At 46.4% G+C, this 22,511-nt stretch overlaps 2 protein-coding genes across 5 annotated transcripts; one reads left to right on the top strand and one right to left on the bottom strand.

Annotated features, from left to right (window-relative positions):
- Nucleotides 1–181: 181 nt before the first annotated feature.
- On the bottom strand, nucleotides 182–5,761 carry LOC311359302 (SH3 and cysteine-rich domain-containing protein 3-like). Its single transcript, XM_084479302.1, has 13 exons — nucleotides 5,483–5,761; nucleotides 4,695–4,736; nucleotides 4,310–4,388; nucleotides 3,531–3,687; nucleotides 3,125–3,222; nucleotides 2,880–2,940; nucleotides 2,487–2,584; nucleotides 2,271–2,340; nucleotides 2,050–2,102; nucleotides 1,787–1,869; nucleotides 1,499–1,550; nucleotides 1,217–1,354; nucleotides 182–721 (listed from the first exon to the last, which is right to left on the bottom strand). Exons 2-13 carry the CDS (start codon nucleotides 4,700–4,702, stop codon nucleotides 611–613), a joined length of 1,008 nt encoding a protein of 335 aa, XP_084335428.1. The 5' UTR covers nucleotides 4,703–4,736; nucleotides 5,483–5,761; the 3' UTR covers nucleotides 182–610.
- Nucleotides 5,762–6,768: 1,007 nt separating this feature from the next.
- mbd6 (methyl-CpG binding domain protein 6) lies at nucleotides 6,769–21,470 on the top strand. Of its 4 annotated transcripts, none has more exons than XM_084480014.1 (13): nucleotides 6,769–6,933; nucleotides 7,861–8,051; nucleotides 8,392–8,531; nucleotides 10,364–10,466; nucleotides 11,525–11,696; nucleotides 12,069–14,504; nucleotides 14,814–15,940; nucleotides 16,378–16,486; nucleotides 16,771–16,916; nucleotides 17,074–17,892; nucleotides 19,048–19,100; nucleotides 19,297–19,363; nucleotides 19,442–21,470. In XM_084480014.1, the coding sequence occupies exons 3-13, from the start codon at nucleotides 8,416–8,418 to the stop codon at nucleotides 19,535–19,537; spliced, it is 5,244 nt and encodes a 1,747-aa protein (XP_084336140.1). In that variant the 5' UTR covers nucleotides 6,769–6,933; nucleotides 7,861–8,051; nucleotides 8,392–8,415; the 3' UTR covers nucleotides 19,538–21,470. The 4 variants fall into 4 exon arrangements, with proteins under 4 accessions (XP_084336140.1, XP_084336143.1, XP_084336142.1 ...); XM_084480017.1 differs by having other exon boundaries at nucleotides 19,466–21,470; XM_084480016.1 differs by lacking the exon at nucleotides 6,769–6,933 and adding an exon at nucleotides 7,026–7,095.
- The last annotated feature ends 1,041 nt before the right edge of the window (nucleotides 21,471–22,511 follow it).

Below are 22,511 nucleotides of genomic sequence, written 5' to 3' on the forward strand. Positions count from 1 at the left end.
TTACTTTGTGAAAAGCTTGGACTTTAATGAGATGCATATAAGCGATTGTATATTTAGATTGTAACGATACATTCTGTCTTTAAAATGTCTGTTCCTTACCATGAGAAAAGTATCCTCTTTTATAATCCCGTAAAAAGAGATGACAATAAAAATGAGATGTATTTTCAATGAAACATCAACATAATTTTTAGCTTGATGTTTTTATTAGAAGCCTCTATATCTACCTTGTGCCTGACGAATTCAATATGAAAATATACTATGCTTTAATCTTCTTTACATTTAAATAGAATAGTACATTGAAAAAAAAGCCCTCATCCTCAAGTTAGGCTATCCTCAATTCAAATATCCAAAACCAAATTCTATTTTAATATTACATCTCTACATAAAACTATGAAATGCAAACGCAAAAGTGCTTTGGGCCATAAACGAGAACACTATACAAGACTAATTACTGTATACGGCTGGGAGTCCAATGCCCAGACCACTATATCATCTGGTTCGCTGTGGCTCATTATAGAGGACATGACTCACATGCAAGAAAGGAAAGAAACATGTTATGATCATGTCTTGATGTACAGTAGATCTGTAAGGCCCAGCCCTATAGCAGCCTCTACTGCACGGTGATGATCTCCTCCAGTAGGTCAGCTGGGAAGAAGCCCAGCTTGCGTCCAGTGCTGACCTTCAGGTATCCACCCTTCTCTTCCCCCTTCTTCACCACGATCTGAAACGGACCGGCAACTTATCAAGTAATACTGACTTTATTTATTTTATATAACTGGATTGGTCAACCAGCCACACAATCATACAACCTCACAGGGAGAAAAGATAAGGCATTTGAGTAAGTGCTAAAATGGTAAAGAATAAACAGATAAATATTTATACATACAGCATAACAATGAACAGGACTAGCAGGGTCTCAAATTATACAATTTCACATATTTGCAGTTTGAAAAATTGAAGGCCGAAATTACTTAAACAGCAAGTAACAATAAATATAGACTTAATATAGATATATATAGATAGAATACAGACAAATTCAATTACATACTTGGATAATGCATGTCAAAAACATCCACAGAATTTAACTCATTCTTTCATTTGATAATAATTATTCTGCATACACACACACACACACACACACACACACACACACACACACACACACACACACACACACACACACACACACACACACACACACACAAACATAACTTACCTGGTCTTTTTTCAGTGTTATTTGTCCCATCTCCCTGTTCCCCACAAAGGAGCGTGTCACCTTGTACACCCTTTCCGCAGCTCGCACTTTTATCAGGTAGTTGGTAGGAAAGTAGCCCGTCTTCTCCCCCATCTTCCCCTGCACACACACACACACACACACACACACACAAACACACACAAACATTCACAAATTTCAAAATTTCTTAAAGAATACATTTGCCTGCAGAGACACAAACCCATTGGATGGTCAAATAAGTGAGTTGAAAGATTCCAAACCTACCCTCCACCACTCCTCATTGGAGTCATCCAGCACTATGATGCGATCACCGGGGCTATACAAATACAGTCAGAAGGTTATAGAAGTAGTAGGTTATAAGGCTTTGGGTGTCAAATACGAGATAAAATTTGAGTTTTGATTTGTATAATTCTCCACTTCAATGGCATAAGTCACAATTTCAAAACTCTTCACAGGGCCATATATTTTATAATGGGCCTCATAATGTTCATAATGGGCCTCATAATATTCATAATGGGCTTCATAATGTGCATAATGGCATGTGGTACTTACTGGAAGTCCAGGTCATCCTTCTCTATGGCCTTGAAGCGGTACAGGGCCAGGTAGTAATGAGACTGGGAAAATGCTCCCTTACTCTGTACACCAAATAGTATAAAAATAACAGCTTGAATATATATCTGACGAAATGCTGAAAAATTAAATTAGTATGAAAAAAAAATAGTATGTAGGCAGAGCATCCCTGCATGTAAAACATGGCACTGCATGTCTTCTTATAGTTGAGGGAATTCAAACTAAACATTAGCTATGTTATTTACCTTCTCATCCGCCTTGTCTCCTCCCTTTTCCTTCTTCTGGTCTTCCGGTTTTCCTATACAGGGATGGCAGACATTGAAAGCAGGTTTGCAGAATCAATCAAGACCAGACACCACTATAAAACACATGAAATGTTGTTTTGGTTACAATTTACAATAAATAACTATTTTGTTTAATGTCCAACCCTATTCAACATTAAGCTTCATCATTAAGTATCCTTCACCTTCCCCCCCTTCCTCATTCTCTTTTGGCTGCCCGCTCTCCTCTTCCTCCTCCTCCATCATCACCACCATCTGGAAGAATAAAATCATTTCAGCATCACATCTTCCAACAGATTCCCAGACATGTAATTGTTTGGTGTATGAGGGAAAATGTGTCATGTTGATATCATTAAAATGCTGCCTCGAGGTTTCATACAAAAAAACTTGATGTAACTCACATTCTTCTTGTCGTTGTCGTTCTTCTTGCGCTCCTTGTTGGCCATGATGACACCGACGCGCAGCGTGTCAAACACCGGGTCGTTACGGTTAGTGTTGGCTGGGAGACGGACGGAGCAGTCAGTCTGCAGTACATGCTCTGATTTACAGTACATGAATGCATCATATTCACAATGAAATTTTCCTTTCACTGAAATAGCCTGCATAATTAAAACAAAAACTTTTAACTATACAAGCTTTGTCTTTGTGGCGGTTTCTTTCAATACAAAGCTGAGGTTAAAGAAAGCAACATAAAAATAAGGTCCCTTTTAGCATAACAAGCATTTCACAATCATGATTCCTAATCACTGGCTATGCCTTTGTACGGTCTTCCTGTCTGCAACAGTGGGTCTCACATGGGTCTGGCTGGTCACTGCTGTACAGGGGGGAACTGTAGGCCCTTCGGAAGCCAGGAGGCTACAAACACAAACAAACAAGAAAGAGTCATTGTTGAGCATTACACCACTTACAACCGGAAATACCCTATACCTAATAACATTTGTACAACTTCCGTTCATAGTTAACATTTTGGTATGGAAAGGTCATCGTTGTTTTTGCTTTGGAATGCATGAAAGAAGCAAAAGTAAAAAACATTTCTCACAATTTTACCGAAGCACTTCTGGAACTCGACGTAGGACTGGCACGAGTGATGGATGTTGGTCTTGCAGTTTTTGCACCTCAGAGCAAACTTGTTGTTTACTGAAAAACAAGCCAAGGCGAGGTCAATGGATCTGTCCTTGACAAAAACATGAGGCGTTTTTTCTATTTATCAGACTGCAAAATAGTATGTCTGGAAAATAATAGTTTTGTTTTACTTGACTTTAACACAATTAAAGGTGTCATTCAGTAGAGGATTTATGGGTAGTAATATTGTCCAATAATTTGACTGAAAATGTCAGCAACTCTTGACAGCCATGATTGACAGCAGTGAAAGCACTTTGGCGCAGCATCAGTTGTTTTTTATACATTTCCTATCCCAAGAGAACTAGAATGAGGTCACCACGTACGGACTATCATGCGTGCGCAGACGTCGCAGAACTTGGGCTTCTTGCAGTAGTGGTCCTTGAACTTGTGGGGTTTGTCATTGATCATGACCACCGGCTCGGGAGGAGGCTCTGGCTCCTTCTCCTCCACCTCCACCTCCTCATCATAGATGAAGTAGACCTGGAGGCACACAAGGGGGTTACTGAGGTTACCGTCTCAGTATGACTTTTTGAAAAGGTGAACCCCCAAGTAAGCTTCAGCTTGTACCCTCTGGAGCCAATGAGACGCAGCAATTTCAGCATTTGTATCATCCAGGCAACAACACTGACAAATTGATTTTTGGTACTAAAGTACTAAATAGAAATAATATACTAATAATTCACCTCTGAATAACACAGACCTTTAGATGCAAAGGTTCTTTGGTTCATATAAACAAGGCCCGTTTTTACCATGCACCCTTGGACCATGGACATTGCAGTTTAGTAAATATGTTCAAGTCAAATATTTTTGTGCTGCTAGCAATCTGTTTACGGTTTCGGTTTACCACAACATATTCGCTAGTCCTACATACTTCTGACTCATTTCAAAGGGCTCAACAGGAGTAGTACATTCAGTTGGAACGTCTTGCTACACTCATTAGAGCTACAACCTAATTAGTAAGTAAAATAATGGTAATAGTTAGCACAGTGCCAGGTACAGGTAAAAGATTTAAAAAAACACATTCCATGCAGTGTCTGTTGCTGAGGGTGGTGTGTGTCTCTAATGGTGACGCGTGCGTTGCTAATGGGGATGCGTCACTCACAGTGTCACCTTCCTCCCTCACAAAGTTGTCAGGCGCTGGGGGGTTATCATGGATATCCACCGAGTTCTTGTCATCCTCCCTGACATGCACGCAAACACACACACACACACACACACACACACACACACACACACACATGGGTATAAAAGTTAGTTCCATTTGGCCATTCTTACAATATCATCAAGCATTGTATGTAGGATTGCACTATATATATTGTAGAATAGAGTGTATATTGTGTTTGATCACCTCCTTTCTGTCTAGGCTAGCACCAAATGAAGCAGTCTAAAATTGGAATGAAGACTAAAAGGAAATAGCCGTCAAGCTGGGCCAAATGTAGCACTAAAGTTACAGAAGCCATAGGTCAGAAATAGGATCCTTCACTCACCCGTCCATGGTTGCGGTATGATGACTCCTAACACAGACCAACCTACAGGGACAAACACATTACTATCATACAAATCATACACAATCCCCTAAAAACATCTTCATTGGGAAAAAAAAAGTTATACAAACGTTCTGCATGGCTCGTCTGAATCACCAAAGGTTGGGAGTATGTACACTGGCTATTAGCATTCTTCTGGTGAACCACACTATCCTTGTTCACCACACTGACGAACCTATCTGCTATGTCTTGTTGAACCAATTTCTATTGAGTATTCACATTTATTTAACCTGCAATTTAATCTGTTGATGTACATGTGTCTAAAGGACACAATCATGGTGAGTGAAAGTTACACGCAAACGGATTTGACTCTTTGCTTATTTCTGCTTGTTCCCTAAACTTCTGTGTGCGAAAAGAATATGCATGCACACACATATTTATGCGTGCCCACAGTTGATCACACTTTTGGACCCAATGATGGCAGGCCAACTATGGCTGGGAAGTGTATCCAATCTCATCACTGCTAAATTTAGTTCCCTTTGACAGTAAAGTTAAAAAAGGAAAATTCTTGGAAGTATACTATTTCTTTTTTAAACAAAACTATACGCAAATCTGTTATATTCTTCAAAAAAATTACAGATAATAAAATGAACAGCTCTTTTCTCATCCAGTTGAATGTTTGCGGCAACAAATTCTGTCAATGAACAAGTAACTATGATAAATCCTTGTTTTTTGGAGCGTTACTATAAAATACTTCCAGCCAAACCACTGTGGAAACAAGTTATTCTCACCTTTTCTCAAATGCCTCTTAAACCAGTGGATACGGTGGCTACAGCAACCCAGGAGGCCAAAATGTCCCCTTTGCTTGGCCCTAAATTCTTCCAAATTCTGAGAGTCCGGGTCCGTTTCTCTTCAGGTTTATTCTCCCTGTGTCATTTATTAAGAGCTTTTAGTCTCTTTGTTCTCCGGGGTCTGATCGTATGAAAATGTGTGTGAATGGCGGCCTGGTGCATGTGTGTCTATGTGTGTTTATGTGGGCCTGTTTATGTGCATGACTGGGTGCTGGGACGTCAAAGTGACTGTTGGAGACAGCTGAGGACCTCAGCCTGGGCACAGATGATGGGGGGGGGGGGGTCAGATACTCATGTGTCCCTATGGCCCGTCTGCACAAACACACACACACACACACACACACACACACACACACACACACACACACACCGTGTTCAACTAATGAAAACACTAATCTCTGTTCTTGTTTTAAATACGTCAAGAATACTGTATTCTGAATTCTCTATACTGGTATACCTGTACCGTGTATGTGTGTATAGGTGTCTGTCCTTGGTCTGTTTTCCACTGTGTGCCCTTGACTGAGAACTCTCAGTGCTTTGTATCATAGGCGTGTGCAAAGTTGTGCCATAGTGTGCAATATAATTGCAGTAAGTTATTCAATTGTATCCATTATGGAGTCAAGGATGTTTTTGGAGCAGAACCTAGACATGCATTCATGTGTTGTTCTATACTAATTAGTGCTAATTAATAGCATTAAAAAAATGGCTGGTTTCATTAAAAATATTTTTTATTTTATCTTCTCAGATATGGTAAAATTCCCACTGCAGCTGCAAGGATAATATGTCAAATTCATAAAATACAAATGTTTCATCTAGATTATTTATTCTTTTTTTTTTTACACATAATGTATGATATATATCATATGAATGGATTTCCTTTGGGACAATGTGATTAAACCCAATTTGTAAAATGCAATGTGTTGGTATCTTAGAGATATGTTTAAATTGTGAACACTGGTGCTACAGTATGGCATAATATACTGCACTGAAGAGAGCAGTTTGAGATACACCCGGATCTATTGTACTCTTTTATAGAAAGACATCTGTCGTGGGCCTATTATTATGCAATTGCTTCTTATCGTATCCTTTATCAAGGAGCTCGAGACATGTCTGGAACACACCACAAAGGTCCCGTTGCATGTCGGGTACAATACACTCTCCCAAACCATTGCGCAGGCGCGATAGAAAACTCCATTATTTTTTTTGCACGGAATCTGCAAGAAAAAAATAACAGTGGGCTAACTATGAATTAAGGATTAATGGATCGATTCAGATGTTGGATATACATAACGGATTGCACGGTTATTTCATGAAAGAGTGACGGGAGTAAGGGTCGGGTGATTGTGCAGCCGGAGCGGGACATCCTTCTTCTTGGGACAGTGAAGAATCAAGTAAATTTCAACCCATGCTAGCTCTTCACCCCAGCTATTTGGCTAATATTAGCCTGGGAGCCGAGGCGCAGTAAAATGAACCGTTGTCGCCCTTTGTTTTTTAAACCGGACTAGGAGACGTTGCGAGGGTCACGCAATTGAACCCACACGTATCGGATCTAAGTAGGTTGCGTTGTTAATTTGATGCTTTGTAAGAAGCAGAGCAACTGTATCCAAAACAATCTTCAGCTAGTTGGCTAGCATGTCGGCTAACTCCTGATTCTCCCGCGAGCTAGAGAAAACGGAGAGTCCAAAACTTGGAAAACATCGGTCTGAACGCAGAGAAAACCCGACCCGTTCAGCTGATACTAGTCCTGATAGACGCCGCCGCTGTCCTCACTACAGACTGGGACCATACGTCTCTTGTTGTGCGTTCGTTCGTTTTTAAATTGTGCCTCTCAAGACTTTTGCTATTAAGGGTTAGTGCGCCTGACAGCTGTCACGACAACATTGCACAAAGTAGAGTAGCAAAGTAGCTTAGCCATTAGCTTGGTTATTAGCATGGTATCCACGTCCATACTTATTAAAAACCCATTTTTGCATTCTCGTTTTCCATGTTTGGGCAGTTGTGGTTCATCGCGAAATACTGAATGTCAATTTGAGAAAATTCGTGTTTCTTTTTGATGCTGTCAGCGTGTTGGATTTCAACTTATTTATAACCACAGCTGCAGATTAGCTTCGTAACGTAGCTTCGTAACGTAACATCGCCTAATCAAAGTACACAGGCCTGGCGTAACACACCCTCCCACTTCAAGGTGGTCGTCGCTTCTTGAAACGCTTGTTATTGCATATGTAAAGTCGTGTAGGTCAGTGGTTTAATTAAAAGATAAGGGCATAAAAATGTAGATGGTGTACTATTATATAAATCCGTTTTTGCTCTCTCGACAGCCCTTCACATGGATATGAACTGAGGACTTTCTCAAGGAGTTATTTTCCGAATAGCGGATTCGCAGGAAGCACAGTCTTTACGGAACATCAAATCGGTGTTTCTCAGAGTCTGTCCTTCCAAACAACCAGCATGCACAGCGGACCGTGGATATCCTAGCCTAAACAGATCCTGGCTTTCCAAAGATGACAAGGTATGCAGTGTGTTATACTGTGAGACGAATACAAGTATTCTGTGTGGCTATAGTTTCCAAGTACACATCTATTTTTAACCTGTCGTCTCATATGCATATATGGATTATAGATCAGATATTAATAGATCATTTTTATATGGGTATTTGTCATGATTTTGCATCATTGATCCGTATCTGAATAAATACAGTGCATCATATAAATAATTATATGATTATTTAATATATTTTTAAATCAAATAATTGTCACGCTATTTGCAACTATAATGCACTTCCTAACAACCATTCTGATGTGAGTTAATCAATAGATTTGTGCTTATTTATTTTTCTGTGCTCTTCCCAGGTTCTGGAAGACAGAAGTCACAAAATGATGGGAGGCAGTGAGACTGTCAGTGGGGACAAGGATGGGGTCCAGGCCATAGCAATACACGTCCCCATTGGCTGGCAGCGCCGGCTAGAGAGTGGACAGGTGCTCTATGTCAGGTAGGGTGGATTTTCTCTTTAGGTGTTTAGGGTCATTAATGGTACTATTGGTTATATATGGAGTTAGTATGGAAATGTGGCGCTACACTTAAGTTGGTGTTAAGTAACACTGCAGGACTAAATGTTAGGACTGCACTGCATGTATTTGTCAATTTTTTGTTCAAGGCTAAAGAAGTGTATTGGTGAATGTTTTTAAGAGTTCAGTGTGTGTGTGTGTGTGTGTGTGTGTGTGTGTGTGTGTATTGATTAACAACACCAGTAAATAGACACTCAAGCTACTATTGTTGCTGATGCACATTGGGCTTAAATTTAGGAAAAGTTGCCTGTACTTCCCCAATGTTTTTATGCACTGTGCTGAAGAAATAAGGCATGGCTGGCCATCTTTTTAGCTATGGTTAAGTGTCGTACGTTTCACTGGTACAAATTACTGGGTGATTTTCCGCCTAGTGACAGCAACAGCCTCGAGATACCCTGGTCGGTTGGTTGTTCTGTCTGTCTTTTCAACACTTTGGTTATGTGGTTTCTCTGGTATGGGGCTCCCAAGCGCTGCCTTCAATTTGAAACACCAATCATACTGTAGTGACATGCATGTCAGGTTTTATGGATGCAGCATGCAGGATTCAAACGTGGATATGGGAAAAACATTCATAGTGTTGGGCCTGAAACCATTATTGGAAATTTGACATCTGGCTCCAAGCTTTCCAAAACAAAACTTTGCTTGTCGAATGTGCGGTATTCTTGGGAGTGGATGGTTTGGAGTTGGGGGATTTTGGACCATAAAGAGTATCCAGCTTTTGGTTATTTTTTGTGGATGCTTTGCGGAGGTGTGAATGGCTTGAATTACAAAGGCCACCAAGGACATTAGCCCACGTAATCACATGATTCTAGTGGAATGAATTCAGTTTTGACACTAATTGAATGATGTCTAATAGAAGTAGATTCTCTTGTGTTCATTGACAAAAAGAACAGTGTTTTCCCCAGCTATTCTTGTGTCACTTAGTGCCTGATGAAAGCTGATTTCCAAATAAAATAATACCCCACTCAGAGTCCCACTCTTGAGCCCTGCCCTGACCTCTTATTTGTACTAGAACTTCTACCTTAAAAATGATGCTAGCAAGGATATGGTTTTACTATCTTGCTGAATGACACAGAAACGTATGACTAAACGTATGAACCAAGAATCTGCAGTGCCAGAGTATTCTGTGGGCCCACAAGGGGAACATAATCATATGATTTGATTCATTTTATAGGTTTGTGAAACTAAAATGTATTATTTTCTTTTTCTTGCTTCACTTTAAGACCCCCTTGACCAATCTCCGATAATGCTTCACCTCCAGACTTAAATAGTGGGAACATAAAAATCTTGTATTCTCTTTTGTAAATCAACTGTACAAGGCGTTGCTGTCCAGATTGAATAGATAGTTAATTGAGATACTTTTATAAATTCCTGAAAAGTTTCTTGCATGAACAGGGATACATAGGACTCGCGTTGTTAAATTCTGTAAGACTTCACGGTCTTGCTTGAATAACAATCCTCTATTAATTACATGACTGCAGAAATTGCAAAAGTTTGCTGTCAGTCCTGAACTGTTGTTCTTGGAAACAAATAGTGGGGAAGGCGGTGCGTGAGAGGAAAGCAGGAATTTGGTTGTCGAAATATTTTATTTTGTCCAGGAGTTGCCAGGTGTTTTTGGCATATCTTGCAATTCAAACATTGAGTCATCTTGCAGTTTAGGATTTAGTCAGTCGTTTGATTTTGTGATAAGACCCAATGTGACTATTGCACTGAATTGGGTTGTGCTTAATACTGGGATTTATTCTCTGGTCTGTAGTCCCAGTGGCACTTGCCTGTCTTCTCTGGAGGAGGTGAAGGCCTACTTGTTGACCGATGGCACCTGCAAATGTGGCCTAGAGTGTCCACTTGTCATCCAAAAGGTAATGTCGTCATAGTCACATTAAAAAAAAAACGACTTCACACAACTATAGACATTGTATCCTGCTGTCTCAAACACAGAAGCCAGATCAGTGAGTCAGCAAAAAACTAAGAGATACTTGGGTTCAAAATTTAGCGTGCAGTCATTTTATGAATGTCATTCTCTCTGTGTCTGCCGTAATATATCTTCTGCATGTCATTCTCTCATTCTGCTCTGTTACTTATCTTCTAAATGTTATTCCCACTCTCTCTATCGGCTGTTTCATGTCTTCCTCACATGTCATTCCTTCTCTCCCTGCTGTGTTTCGTACCTTCGCTATGTCATTCTCTTTCTGTTGTGTTTCGTACCCTCGGCATGTCATTCTCTATCTGCTGTGTTTCGTTCCTTCTGCATCTCATTCTTTGTGTTGTTTCGTACCTTCTGCATGTCCTCTCTCCTTCTGCTGTGTCTGTTCCTTCTGCATCTCATTCTCTTACTGAGTTGTTTTGCATTTTCTGCATGTCATTCTCTAACTGCGTTGTTTCGTATCTTCTGCATTTCATTCTCTCCCTCTTTCTGCTGCATTTTCGTACCTTTGGCATGTTATTCTCTTTCTGCACTGTGTTGTATCTTCGGCATGTCATTCTCTTTCTGCACTGTGTTGTATCTTCGGCATGTCATTCTCTTTCTTCTATGTGTTCGTACCTTTGGCATTCATTCTCACTTTTTCTGCTCTGGGTTTTAAATCTCTCTTTACTGTTCTGCCAACAAAACCCATGCTGCAGTCCACACTGCAGCAGCCTGTACTGACAACAGATGTTAACAACAGATGTTCACTTTTGTAGTTATTAATGTTAATTTATTACATACCAATACAGTTTTGGAAAATTGCAAGTATTCATTTGTGATAATGATCCAATCTGACATTCTTTGCATTATTAATACAAATAGGTCTAATGTATTTGTATTCATGTAGCTGTTTACATGCCAAACCCGGATATCCGAAATGGAACCATCTGGATGACCTGTGTCCTCTTCACTAATGAAAGTTGTTCAAATCCATCTACCGGTTGGGTGCAGGTGTTCAACTTTGGCACAGGCGTTAAGGTGGAGCAGCACAGTCAGCCACTGGGCAAGGCGGAGCAGGATATGACCAAACTCTGTAACCATCGCAGGAAAGTGGTTGCCATGGCCACGCTGTGCCGCAGCATGCAGGCGTCACAGCTGCCCTTTGCCACCCTCCATCCTCCAGGTAGAGTGATAGACATATACTGTTTTGGCTATGGTGGCTAGGCTAGCTGGCTAAGCTAGCTATGGTACATCATTACTGTACAGTCTTGATATGGCTATTGATGATATTTACTGTGTTTGGTTCCTACAGTAAACATGTACATAAACTCGAAATACGCTACATTAATAAACCCGGTTTTGTCTGTCTCATGCTATCAATATGGCTTGGTGTAGTTTTGTGTTTAGAAAAACCTAACTTGAAGTTGAATTTGAAGTAAACTGATTGTACTCCCTCCACCCGGCATCTGTTTCTGTTTTACACCATCTGCCACATAACTGATTGTTTTTCATCGATTTGTCTCATTCCGGGACCTCTCTCCGGCGGCGCCTGCAGAGCGCCACAGTGGCCTGTCGGACCACCGCGAGCCAAAGAGGATGGCGCTGGTCGGGCGTGCGGACCGGGAGGAAGAGGAGCGCTGTGCCTACCCAGCCAAACCCCACCCCGCCCCCGCCCCCACGCGTGCCCATGGCAACCTCCAGCCCCCATCGGGCTGCACCAGCCCCAGGACCTCCCCGGGGCTCCTGTACCCCTACAACGGCTCCTCCCCGCTCCGGCACACAAGCACAAACTCCCACCACGCCCTGGACGCTCTGAGGAGACTACAGCATCCTCACCTCCCTCCCATCCCTTCCTCCTCCTCCTCCTCCTCCTCGTCCTCCTCCTCCTCCTCCACCAACGCTTCCACCGGCTCCCCCTTCCCGTACGGCGCGGCGCAGAGGTCGCCTCGCACCACCACGACGCCGCAGAATCTCAGTCAGAGCCAGAGGTCCACCCCCAAAACCCCCGAGACGCCCGGCTCGCCTCGCCTGGGGCCCCTCTCCCCGCCGCCCTCCTCCCCGCTAGCCCCGGGCCCCCGTCACCCCCACGGGTCGGTCGCCGCGGGGTCTCCCCTCTCCCTCTCGCCGGCCCCCTCCCCCTCCATCCACAGTATGAGCTGCGTCTCGCCTCGCCAGCGCTCCCGCCACCCCTCAGCCTCCTCCTTGCTGTCGGAGCAGGGGGGTGGCGAGGGTGGAGGGGGACTTATGGGAAGCACCTTCCCTCCGAGGAGGAACTCCACCTCTTCCTCCCCACACTCGCCGCTCCCCGGCGGCTCCCCCAATCCCAGCCTGCACTTCTCCAAGTACAAGCTGGAGGACATTCTGGAGCAGTTTAAGAACTCAGGCAACAGCAGCACTAATAACCACAACCACCTCCCCCTCCCCGGCAATGCCGCCCTACTGGCCAACCAAAGCAGCAGCAGCAGCATCCCCCACAACCTATCCCTCGCCCTGGATAAAGTGGGGAGTTCGATGGGCAGTGTGGGATCCGCAGGGAACTTGGGACCGCTGGGTTTTGGGTCCTCTGGTTTGCCTTTGGGGGTGTTCCTGAACCACCATCAGAGCCGGCCACCGCACCCGACATCCTTCCCCGCTAGCAGCTTGCTCTCCGCAGCCGCTAAGGCCCAGCTCGCTAACCAGACCACCCAGGGCCAGAGCTCGCACACGGGCAGCAACCCGGTGAGCTCGGCCTGTCCTCTGGAGCTCCTGAAAGAGACCCAGCAGCAGCAGCAACAACTACAGAAGCAGCAGCAGTCGTCGAAGGTAAAAAACAGCACTTTACACCACAACCCCCCTCCTTCCTCCATCTCTGCAAGTAGGCACCCCTCCCCGCACCCCTCCTTCCTCTTCCCTCCATCACACCCTCTGGCCCAGTCCCTGGTGGCGTCCGCTCATCACTTACCCCCCGCGGTGGAGCGCAACGCCTCACACAGGAAGCGGCACCGGCAGTCCCCCACGGTTCTGAGCATGCTCAGAGAGACCCAGCAGCTCGCCAACGGGCCCAGGAAGACGCCGCCGGGAGACCTCCTTTCCACCGCCATCATCAACCTGTCCACCTCCTCGTCGTTTCCTCCCTCCTCGCACCCTTCCTCTACCTCAGCCGCACACAACAACACCATTGCTCTAGAGAACCACTACCATCTCCCCCCCGGACAGATACCCCCCCGGCTACCCGCTGCCGCCCATCAAATAGCACCCAACACTGGGCCTTCCAGACAAATGGAGGCCCTGGACTTCACTACAGGCCTGACGGCCAACACGGGGCCTCCACCGGGGCTGGATCCCCCGACGCAGCCCCTCTCCGCCCTGTTGCACCTGCTGAGCGTCCAGAACGCTCAGGCCTCCGCCGCGGCCACCATCTCGGCCTCCGCCCAACTGGGATCTTTAGCCGGGGGCGGTGGCGGCGGCGGGAAGGGCAGCAAGCGGCAGAGCCCCAGGCCGCTGCTGTCCACCTCCAAGCCCTCGTCCCACGGCCGCTCTCTAAAGACTCAGTCTCCAAGCCGGCCCGGCAACACTACCCCTCTTCCCACCACGACGCCTCCGCCGCCCTCCTCCTCTCCGTCCCAGACGCACTCAAGCCGGTCCAGCCCCGTGCAGAGACTCTGCTCCCCCTCCAACCCCCACTCGCCCCGCTCCCGCACCACCCCCTCGCCCTCCGCCTCGGAACAGCCGCAGCGACGCCCCGCCCCCGGCCACCACCGTGTGGCGGGGTTGCTCTCCAGAGCGCCGTCGCGGGAGTCCCTGGGTCTACTGGTCTCCATGGCAGCGCAGGCCACAGACACGCCGACGCCCGGGGAGCTGAGTTATTCTCAGGGCGGCACGGCCACACCCACCTCCCCCAAGCCTCTGGATCTCAGCAACCACGTCCTGAACCTCCTGGCCTCTTCATCCACCTCCCCCCAGGTGGAACAGAGCTCCTCGGACCGGACCCAGATGGGAAACCACAGCACAGGTGAGCAATGGCGTTGGTTTATTACCGTGGCAAAGCGCTGGTTATTTTATAAAGGGCCAGGGAAGACTGTTTACTGAAAATGAGGTTGAACGGGAGTTTGTGTTTTTGCTGACATGACTCAAATATAATTTCTTTGCTTTGTTGAATGATAAAAAGTGTTTTGTGGGAGACACAAATCAACGTTATACTCAGATAATGTATTTTTTTTTTGTTGGATTGTCACTGTCTTTCAAATTATTGGGAAAGTGAACTAATGCACAGAATATACATCGGATTGTTTCTCATACATACAACATTGTGCTTCCCCAGAACCAGGAGAGGGTGTCGGTGTTGACGCTGAGACCACCTCCACGGGGGCTAAATCTTCCCCAGACACTAGCAGAGGCCCTACACCGGGCCACCCCCACCACAGCAGCCCCGGCCCTCCTCCACCTAATCCCCCGCCTCCCGGGGACAGCTCCGGTCCCAGCACCCCCTCCGCCCTGGCGGACAACACCACCCTCTCTCTGGCCGAGGCCTTCCCCTTCATGAACCAGGAGCAGCTGCTACAGTTGCTGTCCACCACCGGGGGGCTGCCCTCTCTCCTGGACCCCGCCGTCCTGGCCTCCCTGCCCCTCGGGGGGATGTGGATGTGCGGGCAGCAGGGACAGGGTCCGGCCTCCCAGCAGAACCTCTCGGAGCATCTCCCAGGCGACCAACAGTCCCCAGAGTTGATCATGCAGCAGCAGCAGCAGCAGCAACAACAAGACACGGTGCAGCACGCCCAGGATCACCAACACAAACAACAACAACACATGAACAGCAATCCGCTGTTCCCCCTGTTGCCCTTGTTGTTCGGCGCCCACGGGGAACTGCCTCTGGGTCTGCTGAACCCGCTCCTGCCCCCGAACGGCCCCTCCTCCAACCCAGGACCGGAGGCTGATCTCGGGCTGGCTGAGAAACCCAGCCTCCAGGCTCTGCTCATGGCCTCCCTGCTGCTGGGCCAACAGCATGGCCCCATGTTACCTCTCTCTGGACTATCAGGACTTGGCCAGCTGGGCCTGGAGCTCCCCCTCCACCAGTCGCAGCAGATCCCGGCCCCCCTCGATGGCCTCCCGCCGTTGGACAAGAGCACCGGCCTCCTGGACCCCTCGGGCCTCCAGGGGCCAAGCCTCCTAGAGATCCTGCAGGGCCTCCTCCCTCCTCCTCCACACCCACCTCCCCACCACCACCACCACCACCACCATCCTGCTCCTCCTCCCAACTCCGCCGAGGGCTCCCTGCAGGCGCTGCAGGCACTCCTCCTCCCCTCCCCTCTCTCGCCCAACCCCGGGGCCTTCCTCTCCCTCAGCCCCGCCCTGCTGGCTGCCGCCCTGGCCGGCTCCGCAGAACTCCACCCACCTCCCCTCACCCAGCTAGCCCCCACTGCACAGCAAACCCAACACACCCCACCTCAGGTAGGAGCCCGCCTATCTCCGCCGTTAGTCTTCCCTCGTGTCCTCCCACAGCCTTCCCTTAGAACAACGGCTCACCTCGCTCCTGGGGCTGCTCCATTGTTGTTCTCTTCCCCTTTAGTCACGGAGCTTTCCTGTTAAAAGAACGCTTAAACCCTTTCCCAACACCCCCTTCAATGTATTTTTAGCCGAGGTCTGTTTCCTTTTACGGCTATGGATCTGTTGTCTCAAATACCGTTGCATGCGAAAATACATCTTTATCGATTTAGAGAGCTATTTGTCAACGACCCATGTGGTGAAACAGCAGTGGATGCTTATTGCGTCGGCACGCTTCAGCCGCGTTTATCGCCGTCCCTCCCTGACCGAGCGCGTATGTTCCTCATTGTCTAAGCCCTCTTCCTCCTCGTCATCCTCCGCTCTCCCGCTCTTCGTCTCCCCAGGTGACCTCTGACCCTGCCGGCGACACCCTGATCCCTCTGCCTCTTCAGGGCAAGGACAACCACCTCCTCCAGCAGCTGCTGCCCTCGCTGCTAAACCCGGCTGTGCTAGGTGGGTCACTGCCAGCAGGCTACAATCATGGCCATTTGGACTGATACAGTTTATGTTAAGTTAATTTGGGTTTGGGGTATTTAGTTTGTTTGCACAACTGAATTGCTGACATTTAAATAACAGGCCTTGGTCAAATCCCTGTAGGAGAAACTCCTATCCAAATTACAAAGACAGGAATAGAAAATGTCTAATAAGATAGTTTATTAGCATTATATTAATATATCAACATTTGTATTATATTTTCAGTATATAGACTCTTTCTCTATTTTGTGAATGTTTTGTAGGTGATCTCTCGGGCCTCGCTGGCTTTCACAACATGGTGGGTCTGGGGCATGGGGCTCTACTCCTGCCCCCAGTTCAAGCCTCTGCTCTGGGCATGCCTCTGCTGCAGGGCCCTGATGGAGCCATCAACCTGCTCAACAACATACAGGTAGAGATACATGAAATGTCCAATAATTAGAATATATACAGTCAGGTTAGGCCATACAAAAAAAAAATATATATATATATATATTTAAATATTTTACATGTGATTCATCTTTATTAAATTTCTTTGTTTTTAAAACCTTTCCTCGGTTTGTCTGCAGCTCAACATCGCACCCCCCACAGAGGAAGACAAGCCAATGTCGTTGCGAGGAACGCAAAGCCCCGCCCCCCATGAAGAAATGCCGGCCAATCAGCTAGCTCCATTGGTGATCCCCAGCCCGACCCGGTCCCCAGCTGCAGACCTGCCAGCCTGCCCGCCCGCCCCTCCCCAGCAGCGAGGGGGCTCAGAGGGAGGCTCCGGCCGTGGAGTGGGAGTGGGCGGAGGCGGCGGTGGCCTGATCGACCCGTACACCTCCTTCATGGACACCATCTACACCTCCTTCCTCCAGGTCAGCGCAAAAGAGCAGGAGGAAGGCGCCCAGTCGGGGCCCGCGGACCCCACCTCGCCCTTCTGTGCCTTACCCCCCGTCACCTTCCCCTCGGCGCTGGGGGAGGAGGCCTCCGCCCACCCTGCCCTGCTGCCCCACGCCGGCGCCCCGGCCTCCCTCAGCCCCCGGCGGGCCTGCTCCCTCCGCAACCCCGACCTGTCCCGCCTCAGCCTGGAGGCCGCCGCCGCCGCCCACTCGCCGGCCCAGGGCACGCCCAAGCCCAGCGAGGTGGGGGCCTCCTCGCCCACCTCCCAGCGGAAGACGGGCGGGCGGGTGGCCGAGGGGCAGACCCACCACGAGCCCCCGCTGCCGCCCATCTACCTGGAGGAGGCCAAGACGGACTCCCGGCCCTACGGACACCCGGGGCCCGAGAGGCAGTGCGGGGGCCTGGGTCAGGCCGGGGGCTACCTGGGCCCCAGGGACGGGGCCGGTGGGCGGCCCAAGGAGGAGGGGGGCGTGGGGGCGATGCTCCTGCACACGGACCAGGGCAGGGTAAGCATGTCCCTGAGTCTCCGCTGCATGCTCTCAGAGTTGTGTAGTTATCTTTATTAAGGAGATCATGTTGGAGGGATTTTTCTGTATACATTTCTACACCCTACACCCCCTGGACGCATGGTGTGAGTGGCTGGGAGTGCCTGCAACACCATGTTAAAAAGTCCACGGGGGAACCCTGAATTAATATATTATTATTTCGCTTCATCCTTAATTGATTTCATGAAGTGTACACATGATATTGTGTGTGTGTGTATTATGCTACAACTTACGACGTTATCCCTTCCGTAATGACACTGGCCTTTCGGGGCCGTCCTCTTCCTTCATGGGAAGAGCTGAAGGATCCCTGGTCTGGGCGTTCAGCTCCAGACAGCGTTGGAGGGCCCAGTGTCTTGTGGCAGTGTGAAACAGCTGATCCCACCCTTCTTATTCCACACCAGACTTTCTCTGAGCCTGGACTGTATATTGATAAATGTTCGATGACTTGCACAAACTGTAAAAAAGCTGCAGAGTCTGGCCCTCCTGAACTGGAGGGTCGGCTGTCCGCCAGTGCGCCCCCCGCCCCCCCCTCTCTCAGCTCGGTACATTTTCTGGCAACGGTTCACTCAGTATATAGTTCCCTGGGAATTTTATAATTTCCTCCATTGGCCTTTATTTTTTAATATGTGGATCACATGTCCATCACAACCTCCTAAGTAGTCCATGTAATACTGTAGTCATGTCAGCTCACCAGGCCGTCATCCTGGGCCTCCTCCTCCTCAGTCTGCCTGCCATCCTTCGTCATCCTGCCCAACAGTCTCCTCCCTGGGTAGCCCCCTTGCCAGCATGACTCACACAAACTACCTGTTGATCATAGCTGTTTGGCTGGCAGCTGAATCCACAATGGAGCCTTTAAAAAACGCCACACGTTCCTTGACCAGTAACAAGTTCCTTCTATAGGTGTTCCTTGGTAGTTTCCCATCCCTCCACGATGAGTGTGGGGCTCTCTCCCTCTCTTCTCTTTGGCTGTGCAGGAGCTTATCAAAGAGCTTGGTTCACAATATAGACAGCGTTTTAGCAATGTTTTTTGTGTTTGTTTGCAAAGTTATGAAAAAGGGATCTTTTTTTTGATACACAACTAGTTTGTAATTTATTTTGTATTGTGACATTTCTCAGGATCAGGTGGCCCCGACGGTGGGAGCCAGGAGAGGGAGGAAGAGGAAACAAACGTAAGATTATGTTTTAATGCTGCGTTTGCTCCCGGGCACTAAGTATATTATTGGATTTTGGCCCGTAAGCGTCTGTTTTCAAGCCCATGTCTGTAGAGAGTAAGGACATTTTATCCAACCAGGACCAAGAAACATGACCCAAGTGGCTGCTGTACACAATGTCAGTTGAAGGGTGACGTTGTTGTTTTCTTCCCAGGCTACAGAATGTTCTAGAAGACTTTAGAGACATGGAAGCCCCAGGCCTAGAGGAGACCAGACCCACGGTGAGAAACGTTTCAGCACCACCACCGTATCTCTGTGTGTGTATATGTGTGTAACTAGATGGTGTACTCACTGTGCAGACCCTGCATGCTCGTGTCTTGCAGGCAGTCCTGCTGAAGCCCGAGAGGTCGGTCCGGGGACGGCGGCGACGCGGAGCGAGGTCTCAGAGGCAGTGATTGGTGGGAGAGGAAGAGGTCACTCCAGTGCTGTGGACCAATCAGGATGGTCTGACACCCTCCCCCTCCTCGACTACACTCCCCGCCTCTCCCTGCCTCTCCCTTTCTATCACCGTCTACTGTCTAAAGAAATGTTCTCTAATTTTTTACAACTGCACTAATACTATACCTTTGTCATGTCAGATATTAAGGAAAACACTATTGGAAACATAGGAGAGCTCTAGATTGAGAAACACAGAAGGATCCAGAGGGGATTTAGCTCACTTAGTTTCTCTCCTGGATCTCGGAAAGAGAAAAAAGAATGGTTGGCTGGTTTGGTCAGGGATCCGCCAATGATCGGCTGTGGAGTCATGTTGACAAGATAAGAAAAGAAAAAAAGCAAATGAACATGTACTGTTTCCTCTCATTGTGTTTACTGTGAGTCAGGATGAGCCCATCTACTTGAATGATACGTTTGCTCTCCATTGAAAGTGAGTGAGTATAAATGAATATCAGTTTGTGTGTGTTTGTGTGTATGTGTTCTGTATGAGTACGGCGTCCATCTTGGCAGTGTGCTGGTCAACAGTGCTGTTTCTGAGCCCTCTCTCGTCCGGCCCTCTGTGTAGCGTTACGGTTTGGTTGAATTCAAAGTTACTCGACAAAGTGTGACCTCGATCCACAGTAAAAAAAATAAAATAAAAAAGTCACTGGTTTTACTTCACAAGTCTTTCCTATGGTTTGGAAAAATGTCAAAAGGGAACAACCATGATCTTTTTATTTAAAACAATTTTAAAACCTTAAAACATAGTTATCTTTATGTATATATACATATATATCTCTGTGTATATATCTATATATATATATATATATATATATATATATATTTTGTCAGGCTTGTGGAAATAATTTTGAATGTGAACCACCAGTGCAAACCCGACAATTTCTCTCTGAAACCGGTTTGAATTTAACCGGTATTCACATTCCAAGAAGAAAAAAAAAAGTTTTTTTTTTTTTTTTCTTTATCAAGCTTTCACCATCTCCTTTGTGGTTATTTATTTGTATGTCTGTTACAAAGTCGCTGTGCAACGTGGGGTGCAATGTTCATGAGGTTTTCGTTCTTCATACTACAATACCTACCGTAGGACATGAGAAACGGCAAACGCTAAACTTGAAGTCTTCAAAATCACGTGTGTACACACGCCCACAGTTCAAGGCACTTCTGAATAGTATGAGTAGCCTGTAATAACCATTCAATATGTTATAAAACTCCCACAATTATTTTAGATTTATATGGCTACAAATTTTGGTTATTTTTGTATTTAAAAGAAAATTAAAAATATTAAAAAAGATACAAAAATGTCCAGCTACACTGTGATGTCACTCAGTGCATTGTCATATTGTCCAGACCGTGTGTGTGTGTGTGTGTGTGGGGTATGTCACATTTCCACACAGTCCTAAATGTTCAAGTGGAATGAAGTCTTTGAACATGCATAGGAATACTTTGAGCTACACACTTTCATTACCGTTTTATGTCATTGTAGTTGAATGAAAAAGTGTGATGTTGTGTTTCTGTGGACATCCTATCTCCATCTCTGACTACCTGATTTCTTCATATCACTGATTGAGCTCTCCAAACACACTGCCCTGCCCTAAGATAAATAGCTGTATTTAATGAAAAAAATAATAGAAGTGGAAAAGATAGCAGATTATGCAATTTCTACACTAGGATATTTGTACATATGTACAGTTAATGCCTTTTGATTTTGATTTTATATTGTTAGAGAAGGAGAGACGAGAGAAAAAGACATTGTTAATTTTTTCTGGGAATTGTAATTAAGTATTTTTCTCATTCTACCCTTTTGTTTTCAATACTTGTGTTTAAAAAGACGAAGATTAAATTGTGGACTTTAGCTTTCTTTTTATATGGGAGTCTTTTTTTATTTAATATTAAACTATTTACATAAAACACTAATCCTGTTTTGATGTTGGTTTTGCATTGAATTACATGGTTAAATGAGTCATCCCAAGATGTATAATTATCGCTATTTTAATACCTGCTCTAAAATGAGTGGCATTGTTGGGACAAGCGTTGAAGTGTATCTTTTGTAATGGCTGTGTGTGATGTGGAGACGCAGTGAAAGCGGGCCCCTTTAAAAGAAGCCTGTGAGTGAAAAGCATTTTTGCTGCTTCGTCATTGCCCGGTTCCAGTGGGACTCTACGATGATGCACCGTTAATGTCCAGCATCTCATCTTTTGATCAATATTTCCAATGTCATCTATACCCACAATAGTTAGTTCATTAATCATATCAGGAAAGTATTGAACATAAAAATTGGGAACAATTGTCAAGCAGACTACACATGTTCAAGTGCAGTAATACAAGTAGTTAATATAAATATATTACCATTAATTACATTCTAACTGCATGTAATAACATTGAATGTTTTACATACACTTGCATGTGTTCACGGCGTTTAAAGACTACGTAGGATCAAAAACAACTCGGATACATCCGCTCTCGTGTCCATCCGGATGAGAAAGGGGCGGGAGCTGGTTGGGATGCTGAGGCGCAGGGTACCACTTTAAAGGGCAAGATGCAGACCACGCCCAAACGACAAAGGGGAACGCTAGATCTGTTGCTCCAAGGGCTCGAGCGTGCAGTGGGCGGGATTTCACTCCGTTACCAACCAATCAGCGATTGCTGACAAACCAACCAGCGTTTGTGCGTTCTGATAACCGATTGGTTGGGGGCCGCGAGAGGCTCCCCCCACTGTACGCCCGGACCCTTGGTTTGTAGCAAGGAGGGGAAAGCAGATACAGAAGACACATCACGGCAGCATCTCACCTTCAGCCGGCAGGACCAGAACAACCTCTCTTCGACCGGGCATCGTCGGAAAGATAAGAGACCGACGTCAACTGAGATTGGCGGAAAGAAGCGATTGAACAATTCCCAAACATCTGTTATTTCCATTATGTAGGGAATCCTGTTGTGATT

This window comes from Micromesistius poutassou (assembly GCF_964030765.1).
Source record: "Micromesistius poutassou genome assembly, chromosome: 15".
Classification (NCBI taxonomy): Eukaryota; Metazoa; Chordata; class Actinopteri; order Gadiformes; family Gadidae; genus Micromesistius; species Micromesistius poutassou.

Bases quoted from the DNA above. Each gene is read 5' to 3' on its own strand.
- LOC311359302 (XM_084479302.1), bottom strand. The intron at 2,341-2,486 runs GTGAGTTACATC...TTATTCTTCCAG, and splicing joins ACGACAACGACAAGAAGAAT to ATGGTGGTGATGATGGAGGA. The intron at 1,551-1,786 runs GTAAGTACCACA...GTATTTGTATAG, and splicing joins AAGGATGACCTGGACTTCCA to CCCCGGTGATCGCATCATAG.
- mbd6 (XM_084480014.1), top strand. From the start codon at position 8,416: ATGATGGGAGGCAGTGAGACTGTCAGTGGGGACAAGGATGGGGTCCAG. The intron at 8,532-10,363 runs GTAGGGTGGATT...TCTGGTCTGTAG, and splicing joins GGACAGGTGCTCTATGTCAG to TCCCAGTGGCACTTGCCTGT. The intron at 10,467-11,524 runs GTAATGTCGTCA...GGTTGGGTGCAG, and splicing joins GTCCACTTGTCATCCAAAAG to GTGTTCAACTTTGGCACAGG.